Source organism: Mandrillus leucophaeus, unplaced genomic scaffold (assembly GCF_000951045.1).
Source record: "Mandrillus leucophaeus isolate KB7577 unplaced genomic scaffold, Mleu.le_1.0 Scaffold1031, whole genome shotgun sequence".
In the NCBI taxonomy this organism is placed as follows: Eukaryota; Metazoa; Chordata; class Mammalia; order Primates; family Cercopithecidae; genus Mandrillus; species Mandrillus leucophaeus.
In genome coordinates this window covers 114591-128781 of record NW_012098444.1, presented here as the reverse complement: position 1 = coordinate 128781, position 14191 = coordinate 114591, and the positions used below count along the sequence as shown (strand labels likewise).

The 14191-nt window shown below is 53.6% G+C and overlaps 2 protein-coding genes across 14 annotated transcripts in view; one reads left to right on the top strand and one right to left on the bottom strand.

Moving 5' to 3' along the window:
• ZNF672 (zinc finger protein 672) overlaps window positions 1–5317 on the top strand; it is an 11007-nt gene extending 5690 nt beyond the window's left edge. For 6 of the 10 annotated variants that reach the window (XM_011978118.1, XM_011978169.1, XM_011978150.1 and 3 more), the window contains 3 exons: window positions 291–444; window positions 1368–1465; window positions 2851–5317. In XM_011978118.1, the coding sequence (XP_011833508.1) occupies window positions 3074–4432 (1359 nt within the window). In that variant the 5' untranslated portion in view covers window positions 291–444; window positions 1368–1465; window positions 2851–3073 and the 3' untranslated portion in view covers window positions 4433–5317. Of the gene's footprint in view, window positions 1–290; window positions 445–1367; window positions 1466–2811 lie in introns of all 10 variants that reach the window. The other 4 variants (XM_011978134.1, XM_011978126.1, XM_011978181.1 and 1 more) reach the window with 4 other exon arrangements.
• A 446-nt stretch (window positions 5318–5763) lies between these two features.
• The window catches only part of ZNF692 (zinc finger protein 692), a 16377-nt gene continuing 7949 nt past the window's right edge, over window positions 5764–14191 (bottom strand). For 3 of the 4 annotated variants that reach the window (XM_011978093.1, XM_011978100.1, XM_011978087.1), the window contains exons 2-12: window positions 13991–14181; window positions 13688–13719; window positions 13094–13357; window positions 12363–12411; window positions 12137–12271; window positions 11574–11795; window positions 11407–11484; window positions 11229–11307; window positions 9601–9715; window positions 6442–6541; window positions 5764–6275 (exon numbers count right to left, since the gene is read on the bottom strand). In XM_011978093.1, the coding sequence (XP_011833483.1) occupies window positions 5969–6275; window positions 6442–6541; window positions 9601–9715; window positions 11229–11307; window positions 11407–11484; window positions 11574–11795; window positions 12137–12271; window positions 12363–12411; window positions 13094–13357; window positions 13688–13719; window positions 13991–14169 (1560 nt within the window). In that variant the 5' untranslated portion in view covers window positions 14170–14181 and the 3' untranslated portion in view covers window positions 5764–5968. The remainder of the gene's footprint in view (window positions 6276–6441; window positions 6542–9600; window positions 9716–11228; window positions 11308–11406; window positions 11485–11573; window positions 11796–12136; window positions 12272–12362; window positions 12412–13093; window positions 13358–13687; window positions 13720–13990; window positions 14182–14191) is intronic. The other variant, XM_011978105.1, reaches the window with a different exon arrangement.

Here is a 14191-nt window from a genome sequence, read left to right as displayed (position 1 = left end):
CTCGGCCTCCCAAAGTGCTGGGATTACAGGCTTGAGCCACCGCGCCCGGCCTATGTATAGTATTTGTATTAAATGCTTGAAAGGTACTTACATTATTCAACAATGAGAATTTTCACCTATTTGTACATATTTCCCCCTTCCCTCTTTCCGAACTTTCCTGTACTTTTTTTCCAAAGTGAAAGAAATTTGGTGGTATAGCAACTTTAAAACTCACATTGTCAGGAGAGTGGGGATTACAATGATCTAGAAGTCACTCTCTTTTTTTTGCACAGGAATAATTTTTCTTTCAGGTTTCTACTTCAAGCGTGATCCCTTTGCTTGTGGGATGAGCTCCAGCATGGGGTGAGGTACAGAAGAGAGACTCAAAGAGCCTGCCTTGGGACTGAAGCGCCAAACCTGTACCCTAGCAAGTGTCTTACTCCACATCCGTAATGGAAGGAAATGGTACTGTTGTGTATATGCCGTTTAAGTGTTAAGTGTGCATGTTGGTATGTGTGCATTTGTCTTCCTTGGGCATGTGCCCTGGGAGAGGGTGGGCTCCTAGAAACATGGTTTGAGAGGTGCCATGGTCTCCAGATACCCAAGGAGGAGGCAGAGCACTCAGTGGGGCATGAGCATTGCTTTCTTTGGCATTTGGGATCAGCCACTGAGTCTCCAGGGAAGTTTTTATTTTCAGGAGGGCAAACATTCCTCTGAACTGACATCTAACCAGAATCAGCAGCCAGTGTCTGGATTGAAAGTCTGTCTGGAGGAACCAAGAATCTCTAAAGTCTACTTCAGCCTGGGTGTGATGGCTCACGCCTGTAATCCCAGCACTTTAGGAGGCCGAAGCGGGTGGATCACCTGAGGTCAGAAGTTCAAAACCAGCCTGGCCAACATGGTGAAACCCCATCTCTACTAAAAATACAAAACTTAGCCAGACACACTGTCATGCGCCTATAATCCCAGCTACTCGGGAGGCTGAGGCAAGGAGAATCCTTGAATCCGGGAGGCGGAGGTTGCAGTGAGCTAAGATCGGGTGACTGCACTCTAGCCTGGGCGACAGGGCAAGACTGTCAAAAAGTCTACTCCAGAGCTCCTGCTTGCACTTTTTGTTTAAAAATCATACTAATCATACTCTTTATATAAGATGTCTGGAATTTAAAATACTCTAGAGCTTCCCCCAACCAAAAAAAAAAAAAAAAAAGTGGAGTGGTGGTGTGGATGAAACAAGAATGGTAAAATGGTGAGTGATTTGTGTACTATTTAGTTTTTTGTATTTTAAAATGTCCATTAAATAAATACCCTCCTCCTGAAAATATTTCCCTCCCTTCCCTGCTCAGTTGTAATTCACATTTCCCCTTTTACTTCATCTCTGCTGGGCACAGCACATCCTACTCCAGAGGCACACGAGGAGGACATCCCATGCTGGCTACTCCTGCCCAGCGTGGTGGGGGAGCAGAAGCTCCAGAGCCCAGACTTGCAGGTTTGCTGTTTTCACTTTACCCCATTTGTATCCAAAACATAAGGACCCTGTCTATGGGGGTATTTTAACCAAAGGTCTGAGTATTTATGATGAACTTTCATCTGCTAAGAAGAAAGTGACAGCTGACTAATTTATTTTGCGTCCTCTCCCTGATCTGTTGAGCAACAAGGGGCTATACTGTACTAGCAACTAGACCTAATCTCCAGTAAGGCTGGAGACTGACCCGTGGGCCTTGAGAGAAGTAGTCAGTGCTGAGGCTAGCCAGGTGAGGAGGGCAGCCACATTGTGCTCTTGACTAGAGGGCAGGTGAGGTTCTGTGCACATACTACAAAGGCTGACCCTGCTCCCAGACAGCTGCCCGGAGCAACTTGTCAGAAGAATTCAGGGATATCATGTGAGAGAAATAGGATAATAGAGCAGATTTGGTCTCCATAAAGGAGTTTTTCTGCTACTCCAGATTCTCAGATTCCTGTGGCTGGGACAGTGAGGAAATGCTGCAGAATGTTCATAAACAATATGTTTTTCTTGATCAGATTCATCATATTCAAACCTTCACAAACAACTTGGATATCCTGACAATTAATTATAGAAAAGATGCCCCTTCCTTCTCTCCAGCCTTTCCTGAAAATGGGAAAAGTGTTTCTCAGATAATGCCACCAACTTCTAATAATGTTTTTTGTGAATTATCTATGCTCCCGTTTTACCCCTTCCCTGGGTCTTGAGTTGCTTTCTCAACTTTGGGGCTGTATACTGGCATGGGGTAGTGTGTTTATCAAGTGCTGTCCAAAGCCAAGGAACAATATTTTGGAGTTTCTCAGATACGTTCCCTTGGCCAGGCCCCAGCCCCTTCTGTAACTTCAGGGTCTGAACCCTTTGCTTAGGCTGTGACTGTTTGTGCTTCATCACATTACCCGCTTTGTTCTTCCAGCCCAAGCCTGGCTGGGTTCATGTCAGTGACTCAGGAAAGCTGGGTCTTGGAGGAAGACGTTGGTATAGTCTAAACGCAGGGGACTTCTCACTGCCCCATCCCGCCTTGGTCATTTCCTAATGTATCCCCAGACAAGGATCCCCATCTAAGGCCAGCAAACAGGCTTGGCGTTCCCTTCCCTCAGAGCAGTGTTGATGGTTCCCATGCTAATGCAAGCTCCCCTTTGAATCCATTCCTGTTTGTTCTCCAGGACACTTGTAGTTTCCCTCCTGCCCTTCCAAGTGGTTCAAGGACACCCCCTCCGTATTTCCGGGATGCCCATGGCTTTGCTTTGTCTTGGGGAAGGGAATCCTGGAGATGGACTACCTAAAGAAGTTATAACAAATAGGGAGTTCGTGTTCCCCTCTCCATTCCTTAGGAGCTGCTGCAGAGGCTCACAATGACCTTCTCCCCACAGGCTCACGGTGCAGGGTGAACCTGGCCGCAGCTTACCTCTGGAACAGCCGCAGTGTCTGCCCTTAGAGAAGAACCCTGAAATCAGACCCGTTTTTGCGGCCTCCCCGTTTCCTCTCTGTTACAGTGCCCTTTCCAGGCCTTAAGAGAAGTAAAACTTAGCCGCAGCGTCAGGAGGTGGACCCCCGAATGTGAGCGGCACGGTTCCCTGTGAACCCATCCTCACCATGTTTGCCACATCTGGGGCAGTGGCAGCGGAGAAGCCTTACGCGTGCAGCGAGTGTGGCAAGAGCTTCTGCTACAGCTCAGTGCTGCTGCGACATGAACGAGCTCACGGCGGTGACGGCCGCTTCCGTTGTCTAGAATGCGGTGAGCGCTGTGCACGGGCTGCCGACCTCCGAGCGCACAGGCGCACCCATGCCGGCCAGACCCTGTACATCTGCAGTGAGTGCGGACAAAGCTTTCGCCACAGCGGCCGCCTTGACCTACACTTGGGTGCACACCGGCAGCGATGCCGCACTTGCCCCTGCCGCACATGCGGCCGCCGCTTCCCGCACCTCCCGGCGCTGCTGCTACACCGGCGCCGTCAGCACCTGCCAGAGCGGCCCCGCCGCTGCCCGTTGTGCGCCCGCACCTTCCGACAGAGCGCGCTGCGCTTCCACCAGGCGCGGGCGCACCCCCCGGGCACAACCTCTGACCCTGCCGCCCCACCCCACCGCTGCGCGCAGTGCCCGCGAGCCTTCCGGAGCGGCGCCGGGCTGCGGAGTCACGCGCGCATCCACGTGCCCCGGAGCCCCGTGCGACCCCGTGCCTCCGACGCCCACCAGTGTGGCGTGTGCGGCAAGTGCTTTGGCAAGAGCTCTACGCTGACGCGACACCTGCAGACGCACTCCGGGGAGAAGCCCTTCAAGTGCCCGGAGTGCGGCAAGGGCTTCCTGGAGAGCGCCACGCTGGTGCGCCACCAGCGCACACACACGGGCGAGAAGCCGTACGCCTGTGGCGACTGCGGGCGCTGCTTCAGCGAGAGTTCCACGCTGCTGCGCCACCGGCGCAGCCATCAGGGCGAGCGGCCACACGCGTGCGCCACTTGTGGCAAGGGTTTCGGGCAGCGCTCCGACCTGGTGGTGCACCAGCGCATCCACACGGGCGAGAAGCCCTTCGCGTGCCCCGAGTGCGGCCGCCGCTTCAGCGACCGCTCGGACCTCACCAAGCACCGGCGCACGCACACCGGCGAGAAGCCCTACCGCTGCGAGCTGTGCGGCAAGCGGTTCACGTGCGTGTCCAATCTCAACGTGCATCGGCGCAACCATGCCGGCCACAAGCCACACAAATGCCCCGAGTGCAGCAAGGCCTTCAGCGTCGCTTCCAAGCTCGCACTACACCGCAAGACGCACCTGGGCGAACGGCCAGCGGAGTGCGCAGAGTGCGGCAAGTGCTTCAGCCACAGCCGCTCGCTGTCGCAGCATCAGCGGGCCCACACGCGCGCCCGCACCGCTGCCGCCGTTGCCATCCAGTCCGCAGTGGGCACTGCCCTCATCTTCCAGGGGCCGGCTGAACAGGAAAATCCAAGGTTCTTTGTGTCCTAGTTGAGGGAGGCTTGCTGAGGCTTCTCTAAAGGTGGTTGGGAAGCACCTGTATAATACCATGGGGACAGCTGAGGCAACTTGTAGATGGAGGTTTGGGAAAAGACGATGTGGCCTCCCGCCTTTCCAGTTTCTGTTGGCCGCCCTTCACTTGGCCTCCTGCCTCGCCTCTACACCTACTCCCTGTCGGCCCTTTTGCCATCCTGTCCTCGTGTAACTCGGATTCTCTCCTCAGGTGTAGGTGCAGGGAGTCCAGGAAACGGACTCCCCTGAGTGCAAGAGCCCAGGTGTTGGTGTGTCCCTTTAACGCCACTGTGCTCTCTGGTGTTTCCGATTTTCCTGCCTTTGTTCTGTCTTCTTTTGTCCCATCTCCTTATTCCAGCCCGCATCTTCTCCTTTCCGGATTACTTTTGTTGTCCTGCCTCTTCAGGTAATGGTCACAGATTTGGCTGTAGTCACGTTACCAGCCCTGTGGCTTCTTAACTCTTGGTTCCCTGTTAACTCTCTGCTTCTGAGAAATGTGGGTATGGAGGTGGGAAAGCTCACTTCCAGGCAGGATGTCTCCATGCTAGGAGCTGTCTGCACCCTGGCAGAGGTGGCCACTCACGTGAAGGTGGGCAGGACCCTTAGCATGGCCACACGTCCCCCAGGCAGATCAAGGGGCCTCTCAGAACAATGTTCCCCAGCCAGGTGAGGAACATTTTCACTGGGACTCAGGCCAAAACCACATGGGTCCACAAAGCCAGGCACTGCCAAGTGGAACATGAGGTTATTTCCAAATCATGGGAGCCACCAGTAGGGAGAGGGCAGAATGGAAAATCCCCTGGAGCTGGTCAACAACTTTTTGCTTATGGCTAATGAAATAAAGTTGTTTGTTTGAGTTCCAGATGCCAAGCGCCCCCTTTGTCAAACCTAAGGCTGCTGACCAGAGTTTGGAAGTGATCCATTCAGTTCCAAGGTCTCTTGTACCTTCCCAAGGCAGCTCAGTCATCTTGTGTGGAGGACCACTGATTCCACACTAAAAGGTGAGACTTCAAGGCCTACACATGGGGTTTTCTCTGTTAATGGCAAGTACAAGATGGCTCAGAATCATGTCTTTCTGCTCCAGCCAGTCTGCCAGGAGTGACCCAGCACTCTGCAGATTATCTCTGCCTGCTCTATTTGAGTGTGAGGGTGGGTGTCTTACTCCACAGGAAAGGGCTGCAAAGTGTCAAAGTGAGTCTGGAAAGCGTCAGCGGTGAGGGCCTGCACCTAAGCTGCATTCTGGTACATGGTTTCAAAGGGATCCAGGATTTCTGCACCTCAGGTGCCAAAACACTCGCTCTGCCCACACATGCCTGCATAAAATACTCTGTTTATTTTGTCCTTTAGGAAGACTAAAGTAGTCCAGCTCCCCTACAGCCCAGTCTTGTCCCCACCCTACACTCTGTCGCCTTAGTTCCTGGGGACCAAGCATCTGGTGTTTCTCAAGCAGACCCTCTCCTCATTGCTCCTTTTCAGTCCCTGGAGTCTGGCTCCCCAAAGCCAAAGCTGGAGAGCTCATTGCTGAGGAAGCAGGATTGGAGCCTGAGGAGATGCAGAGGGCCTGGACCCCTCGCTGGATTCCAGAGGCCCAGGGGCAGAGATGCTGGGACAGGGCTCTAGGGAACCACTGGGTGACTCTTGAGGGGCCAGGAGAAGGACTGGGTGACTTTTGCTACGGTGGGCTGCAACACTGTCTGGCTTCTCAAAGCGCTTGCCGCAGAATTCACAGGGGAAGCGCAAGGCAGCCACCGTCTCTGCATGCTTGCGCTGGTGCCAGTTCAGGGAGGCCTTCTGGCGGCAGGTAAACCCACATATCTCACACCTGGAGTTAGGGACAGAGGAGGGAAGGAACAGACCTCAGGCCATCTTGACTTCCCTAGGGGGTTCCTCCTGCTCCCCAATGCCTAGGTGTCCTATATATGCCTAGCTTCCAGACTCCACCTCCTCCCTTCTGGCCCCTGGCCCTCAGACCCCAATCCAGCACTCACTGCAGGGGTTTTTCTCCAGTGTGGATACGTCGGTGGATGACAAGGTTGCTGCTAGTGCGGAAAGACCGGGCGCAGAACTCACAGATGTAGTCCCGGGTGTCTGCAGGCATATGAGGAACACTCCAGCATCTGCCCCCACCCTGTGGCCCCTCCTTGGCCCACCCCACCCACTATCCCTCACCGGAGTACACCAGTATCAGAGGTCAGGAGGGCTCAGGTTCTAATCAGTTGTTATCTGATCATGGAGCCCGTCTGGACCTCCCTTACCTGACGGGTCGTGAGGTCCCTTGACCTGATGGGTCAAGTAAGACATGAACCCAGCTAAAAGACCTCATTATTGTCCACCCCACCCCCTGCCCACCAATCACACTCAAACCAATGAACTCCTGATGGAGATGCACCACCCCACCTCAGCCTCTAGGCTGGTTCTTTCTCAAAGGAGACCCATGCAATGGAAAGCTGGGTCCTTATGTATGAACTGAAGGCCCTGGGCGGCAGCCAAGCAGAAGCTGGGAGTCCACAATGGGAATTAGGATTGAAGCTCAAAGCCCAAGGACAGACTCTGACGCCTGGAATCATCTACCACCTATTCAGGCTTGCATATCCCACCTGTCCCAGACCCTATCAGTGCCCAGTGGAACTACCTGTCTGCAGGCAGCCAGTCCCCTCTCCTCTTTTTTTTTCCTGAAACTGCACTCCCTGCTTGTTCCAATAGCACCTGCCTGTTGCCCATGGTCAGTGTTGCCAGCAGCTCTCACAGGCTGCTGTGGCTTCTCTAACCCACCAAACCTCAGGGTCTACAGTAGAAAAGGCATCTCTGCTTTTCATGGTGTCCTTTAGACCACCTCTAACATCACCACCTCTCTGAAGACCCCACCATCAGACCACACAAACACACACCTGCAGCCTCTTCCTTCGGCCCCATCACTCCCCATCCACGTAACTCTAGGTTCAGCCCCTCTACTCCTGTCAGCCACTACTCCTGCTGTCGATCAGCACTCCAGCCCTCTGTTCCCTGACCTCGCTGACCTCATCGCCCACCCTCCTTAGTCACCAGTCTCAGGTCACACCCGTGCACTGCACCACTTCAGAAATTGCTATTTCTTCTAAGATACAGTGGGTTGGGGGGAGAAAAAAAGAAAGTGTGATTTCAAACATCCTGGTTCCTGCCAGGGCCTCCTAGCTTGTGCTCTTGCTATGATAATCCCATGACTCCAGGCCAGTCCACTGGCCCCACCATCTTCCCTCTGAGCCCCATCCCCGCTCACCTGCATTTCCACAGCCATCTTTGTTGCCTTCTTTCATTCACACTACCAATCTTCCTGTCCCTCTCTCCGTCCACTGTACCTGCTTGGTTAAAGCCCAACTCAGGATAAACACAACTTTTGGTCTGCTCCAGGCCTGCACGTGTGTACTGTAGGGGGCACAGTCTGCCTCTTGGCCACTCTCTTCATCTAGTCAAATCTTAAGGCCCCCTTCTTGCCCTACTGCGTCTGCATTTCCCTCATCAGTTTACTTTTCCAACTTTCTAGAAATACAGAAGACATTTCACACTACCTCCTCTCTCCACCAGCCTCCAACACCCCCAGCCTACCAGCCTTACTCAGCAGGGCTCGTTTCTAAAGTCGCCAAGAAACTAGAACACCCACATCTTCTGCCCACCAAATCCACTATTCAACTTGCATCTGTGCCTATATAAACAACTACTCAAACTGTTCCCCCCGGCAGCCCTCCACTGTGCCCCTCAAGACTGACCCCTTCTCACTTGAGGTCCCCCACTCCACTCCAGCATCAGCAGTAAGCCTTTCTCTATGGAATCATTCCCATCTCTGTGCCCTGAGCCCACAGCCTTCCAGCTAACGCTCCCTTTCTCTGCCCATCCTCACAGCAAAACACAGAGCTGTCCATACTTGCTGTCTCCACTCTGCCTTGAACGCACATCTGGTCACCTGTTCTCAGCTCACATTTGGCCTGTCGCACTGGCAATCATCCCCCCTTCCTCCCTGAAGCATTTTCTATACTCAGCTCCTCAGATACCACTCTCTCCATCTTCCTCACTACTCACCTGGCTTGTCCTCTGATGGCTGGAGTGCCCTGACACTCACTTCCTCTATCTAGGGACACTCTGGCCTCATGGCTCTAAATACCACCCATATGCTCATGACCCACACATTTATATTTATATTTTTGTCGGACATCTTCCCTGATCTCCACATTCACATCTCCTGGATGTTTAATTAGCACGTTTCAAATCAAATTTCCCTTCCCAAGACCATTCCTCCCTTGTTTTCAGAAAAATCACATCACCTTCGGCATGGTTGCTGAGGCTGGAATCCTCCAAATTACCCAACTCCTCCCTGCCCACTCGGCTGTAGCCAACCCATCCTTCCCACAGCAGCCCATTTGGCTCCATCTGCACACACACTGGCCTCCAGCCACTCCTCACTGACTCAGCTGCTACCAGCAAATCCAGGCACCACCTTGCCCTCTTGCGCATCTCTGCAGTCATCTCACAGTTGAGTGCCTGGTTCTGCTCATCTGAGGTCCCCCTATTCACACAGCAGCCACAATGGTTTTTTAAAAAGCCATGTCCCTCTGCCATTCAAGACTGCGATGGCACCCATCTCACTTAAAGCAGACGTCACACTGTCCTGTGGATGGTCTCAGAGGCATCCACCAACTATGTGACTTCTCTTCCTTTCTCAGCTCCTGGCCTTCCTATTCCTGGAACATGTCACCCAGATACCACCTAAGGGCCTTCCCACAGGCGCTGTCCATAGTCTATAAGGTGTAGGTCTCCATTCCTCACTTAAGTCTTTACTCAAAGCATCTTCTCTTTCTACAATAGCAACTCCTCCTTATGCTCTCCTCGTTTCCCTAGCTTCCACTTTTCTTCGTAGCCCTGTATCACTAAAGTGGATGTCTCAAGAGGGTTAGCGCTGCCTACTCTGTTCATTGCTGTACCCAGTACCCAGAACAGTTTAAAACAAGCAGGTGTTCAACACACAGGGCATGCAGGATGAGTGAGAGTCATCCCTCGGAGGGAGGTGAAGAAACCCACAGAGTGGGAGCTGACAGGACCCCGTAGAGGGGGACGTGAAGAAACCTACAGAGCCTGGGGTGACGGGGCCCAGAGGAAGGTGGAGCTCCACCACTCACCACTGTGCAGCTTCATGTGCTCCTTCAGGTGTTTCTTAAAGTTGAAGGACTTCCCACAGGCTGGCTCTGGGCAGGAGAAAGACTTCTGGTGGATGTGCTGGTACTTTTTGTGGTGCTAGAGAAGGAAGTGGGTGGTAGGGAGAGAAGAGGCAAAAGGATAGCCACCCCCCACAGGGAGATCAATTGAGCTGACCCAGCAGGCATGCTCCTCTGTCCCCTTCCTGGCCCTGTGCCCCAGCAGTTCTCCCTGTCATGGCTCATTTCCTTGAGGCTCAGTCCTCACCTCCACCATGAGCCCCACGCCCATCCCATCCTGACCACTCAACTCTCCTGTCACCCTGTTCTGTGCTTGACTTCCATGATCTCAGCTCCTTGTCACACTCTCACCCTGCAATGTTCCCTGTACAAAGTATCACTCTGGGTGATACCCCTGGTTTACCTAATCATGAATGCACTACCTGCTGTGGAGGGGAAAGCAGTTTGGGTAAGTATGATTATCCTATTTAATGTCAATATTCATGTGCAACAGTATCTCCCCAACTGCCTGCTTTTTAATACTTCGCCATGGATATTTATGTGATTTTCTTCTAAATCTGCTTGGGACACACACACACACACACACACACACACACACACACACACTTTCAACCTAGAACACTATTAAGGGTAACAGGCTCTTCAACCTTAACTCCTAAATATCGAAGGTATTTCTCTTTTCACTGGCCTAAGTTGGCATCCTCGCTCACTAAACTGCATGGGCTGTCCCCTTCTTTAGAATCCCGTTTTTCCACAGTTAAACTTCCAGGGGCTGCTTTGGTCTCCTCCATAACAGACTCCAGAAGGTCTGACATGCCCTGCTGAATGCTCTTCTCAGCCTAGAGCTTCCCTGTCATCCCGTTGTTCTCCCTTTTCACTGGATTCCTCTGTCATCTTCTGTGAGCAGCACTCTCCCCATCTTCTACCCTCACCTCACCATCCCAGTGTCTGTGGCCCTCCCCAGCCTTGGCACCTGCTGTTCCAAGTGCTCTGTCTGACTGTAGGGATTGGACCCTTCCCCCTCTGTGCCTCAGATTTCTCAGCCAGTGAGTAAGATTGGGGACAGGACCATCTCCTAGCCCACTTCACTCTAGGAATATCCTCTCAAGCCAGGAGATGAGGCAGCCCAGGCATGGACTCTGAAGCCAGGCCACCAGGCTCAGAACCCTAGCACTAAGACACACTAGCTGAAGAGCCTTGAGCAACGTCTAACCTTTCTGTCTGCAAAGTGGGAATAATATCAGCACCTAATCCATGGGGATATTGTGAGAACCAGAAGACTTCACACATGTCAAGTGCCCAGGACTGTCATTAGCACCTCCAGGGAAGCCTGATGCATGCCACTGTCACCTCTGTGTGGCCTCCATGGAACAAGTAGAGGGCCGTGGCTCCGTGCGCCTGAGGCATGGTTTCATCTACCAGTTGTCTGATTCAATGATTACTAATTATAGGAAAGCTCTGCATGTCCATCATAACCCTCTGCTTCCCAGTTCTGAATCCTCCCATGCCTTAAGATCCTTTTCCTCAGTTTCTCTTTTAGCCCTTTTTCCCCCACCCCAGCAGCCACACAGGCCCCAACCTGTGCCCCTCACATTCAAATACTGCCGGTTGGAAAAGATCCTTCCACAGCCAGGGAAGTCACAAGGCATCAGCTCTCTTTTGGCAGCTTTCCTGGGGAGAAGAATGGAGAGGAGCAGGATGACTCCTGCCTGCCCTTCTCTGCCTCCCTCCTGTGGGCCCTCCCCAGAACCCCATCTCCCCAAGTCCTACCTAATTCTCTTGGGGCCAATCTGTGCAGTGTCCTCATCCCAGGCCGGGGTTGGAGCAGACTGGGCCTGACTCCCAGTGCTATGGGCAGCAAAGAGGGAGCAGAGGGCCTCGAGGGAGGGCCACATCCCAGAACGCCCCTGCCCTTTCTGTCTCAGCCATCAGGTTACCTGGCCAGGGCCTCAGTCTGCTGGGCTGCTTGAGGGGTCCTGCTGAGCTCCGGCTGCACCCCGACTTCTGCAAGTGGAGGAGCTCTGGAACCCAGTGAGGATGCTGACAAGGACGGCACAGCAAGAGGAGTGGAGAGTGCTGCAGGGGCTGGTGGTGTCTCCCCCTCTTTAGGCGTGCAGGTGACAGGGGAAGGGAGTAGTCTGGGGGCATCAGGCTCACTACTGAAAGGAGAACAAAGAGGAAGATGGCATTAACTCTCTGGGCAGTCAGCTAGCCCCAGCCCGACCCTAGCCCCTAAACTGAAAAGACCTCAAACCTGAAACAACCCTACCCCCACCCTAGGCTCCCCATTCATATCTGCTTTCAGCCCTCAATCTCCCTGCGCCTGACTTCACCCCTTTTCACCCACGCAGTTCAAAGCCTCTAGTTCTTTTTGCCTTCCTCAAAACCCACCCTTCCCTCCACACCAAGCCCTTCCCTCTAGTCTGTAAAGCTATGAACTGCCAGGCCAGCTGCCTCCCTCTCTTGCTCTGCTCAGCATTCTCCCTCAACCCCAACTTGCTCATCTGGGGAGGAGCTGTAGGTCCATAAGCTGGCATCACTGAGCATCTCCTCTTCATCCTCATCATCGTCCTCTTCTTCCTCACCCTCTTCCTCTCCTGGAGGTGGGAAGGTCTCTGGTGGGGGTCCCACCCTCCTGCAGGCCCAAAGAAGGCAAGTCTGAGGTCCTGCTCCCTCATCCTACCATCTATGCAATTCCGCCCTTTCCCTCCTACCCACATCCTCACCTGGGCAACCTGGCCTCTTGAGTCCTCTCATCATGCTCAGATTCCAAATCTGTGGGACAGGCAAAGTCAAAAGGGAAGGAACTCTGGACTCAAGGGATGAGGACATGTAAAGTTCTAAGGTCTGAAGTGATGGGAGACTCCTCTTTTTTTTTTTTTTTTTTTTTAATAGAGATAGGGTCTCACTGTGTTGCCCAGGCTGGTCTCAAACTCCTGGGCTCAAGCAATCCTCTTGCCTCAGCCTCCCAGAGTGCTAGGACTATAGGTGTGAACCACTGCACCCAGGCAGAGACTCTTGAGGAGGAGGGAGCAGAGGCTATTGGAGTAGGAGGAGTTGTTCTATTCCAGAGATGATATTCACACAGTTCACAAAACTATACAGTCAAAAATCTCCTTTCCAATACTGTCCTCCCATCGCCTACTTCTTCCCACAGGCAACCTGGTTTCCTATGTGCCTTCCAGAGATATGTTATACATTCACAAGTACTTACACACACACACACACACTCTCTCATTTTCCCCTTATTTGTATTTTTCACCAATGATAGCATACCATACACTGTATTTTGTTCTGCTTTTCGTGCCCAACAATGTATTTGATGATATATTTCTTTGTCAACATAGAGTTTTTCCATTGAAAAAGGATGATTTTTAGAGAACAGGGTTCTGAGCTACAGAAAATGGGAAACCTCTTTCCTCCCTTTTCTCCACAACTCTGCTTTTTCCCAGCCTACCTGCAAGCTCCTGCCCACTCGTGGCCTCAGAACACCAACTTCTCCGGGTAGTATGTGGAAGGGAGGCTGGCTTGGGTGCCTCTGAAGGTGTGGGGCTCAAAGAGGGTCCCCAGGAGAAGGTATGGCCTGCTGAGCACTCCCACACAAGCCCCCCATCTTGGCCGCCAGGCCCCCGAAGGCCGGGCACCAGGCTGCACTCTCGGCTGTGAGCATGAGACAAGAGCACCAGATACTGCAGACGTTTTGGAGGCAAAGGCTCAGGACCTGGAGGGGTGGGGGAAGCAGTCAGGCTGAACTGGGAAGTCTCCTCCTCTCACCCTGGAAAGCCATACCCAGGGAGCCCTGTTCCCTCAAACCCCAGGGCAACCTCAGCCACAGTCCAATTTATCATTCTTCAGAACCTAGACACACTGGATCCTGAGACATTGCTCCCTTCCCCACCCAGAGGTTGCTCCCATCAAACTACCCCGTGCTCCCCAACTCACCCCACCCTTCCCAAACTCACTCAGGGCTCCCTTTGAAAGGAGGGTGTTTCTGGGTCACCCTGTGGCCCCTCTTCCCTCTGGCTCTCACCCCCTGCCATCCCCTACCTACCTGCACAGAGGACACAGCCTGAAGAAGTGTACCTGCCAGGAGGAGAAGAGGCAGGTCAGGACTCAGGTGGCCAGCCACCCTCGGCCCTGGGCACTCACACATGTAAGGGGCCAGCCCTAAGGGCCGCTATTCGCTGAGACCATGAGGAGGGGAGCAGGACCCTGGGAGGCCACAAGTCACACAGGCCGTCCTGGTACAGTGAGAAACCTGAGGGTGGAAAAGAGCAGCAGGACAGGCCCTGGAGAGGAGGCTAGGGGCTGCTGCCTGGGTACCCTCCCCCAAGCCCCTCCCCCGGCCCCTAACCGGTCCAACAGGAACTTGGCGAGCTGCGAGTGCAGGGAGAAGCCCAGCCGCTCCTTGAGGAGGCACCACTGCTCCATGTGGCCGCCCAGGCGGATGCGGCACTTGCTGCGGCGCGCGTCCAGCTGCCGCCGCTTCTCCCGCCGCCTGCAGGACACGTCCACCGCCGGGGAGGAAGCCATGTGCACCAGAGGCTGGAGGGTG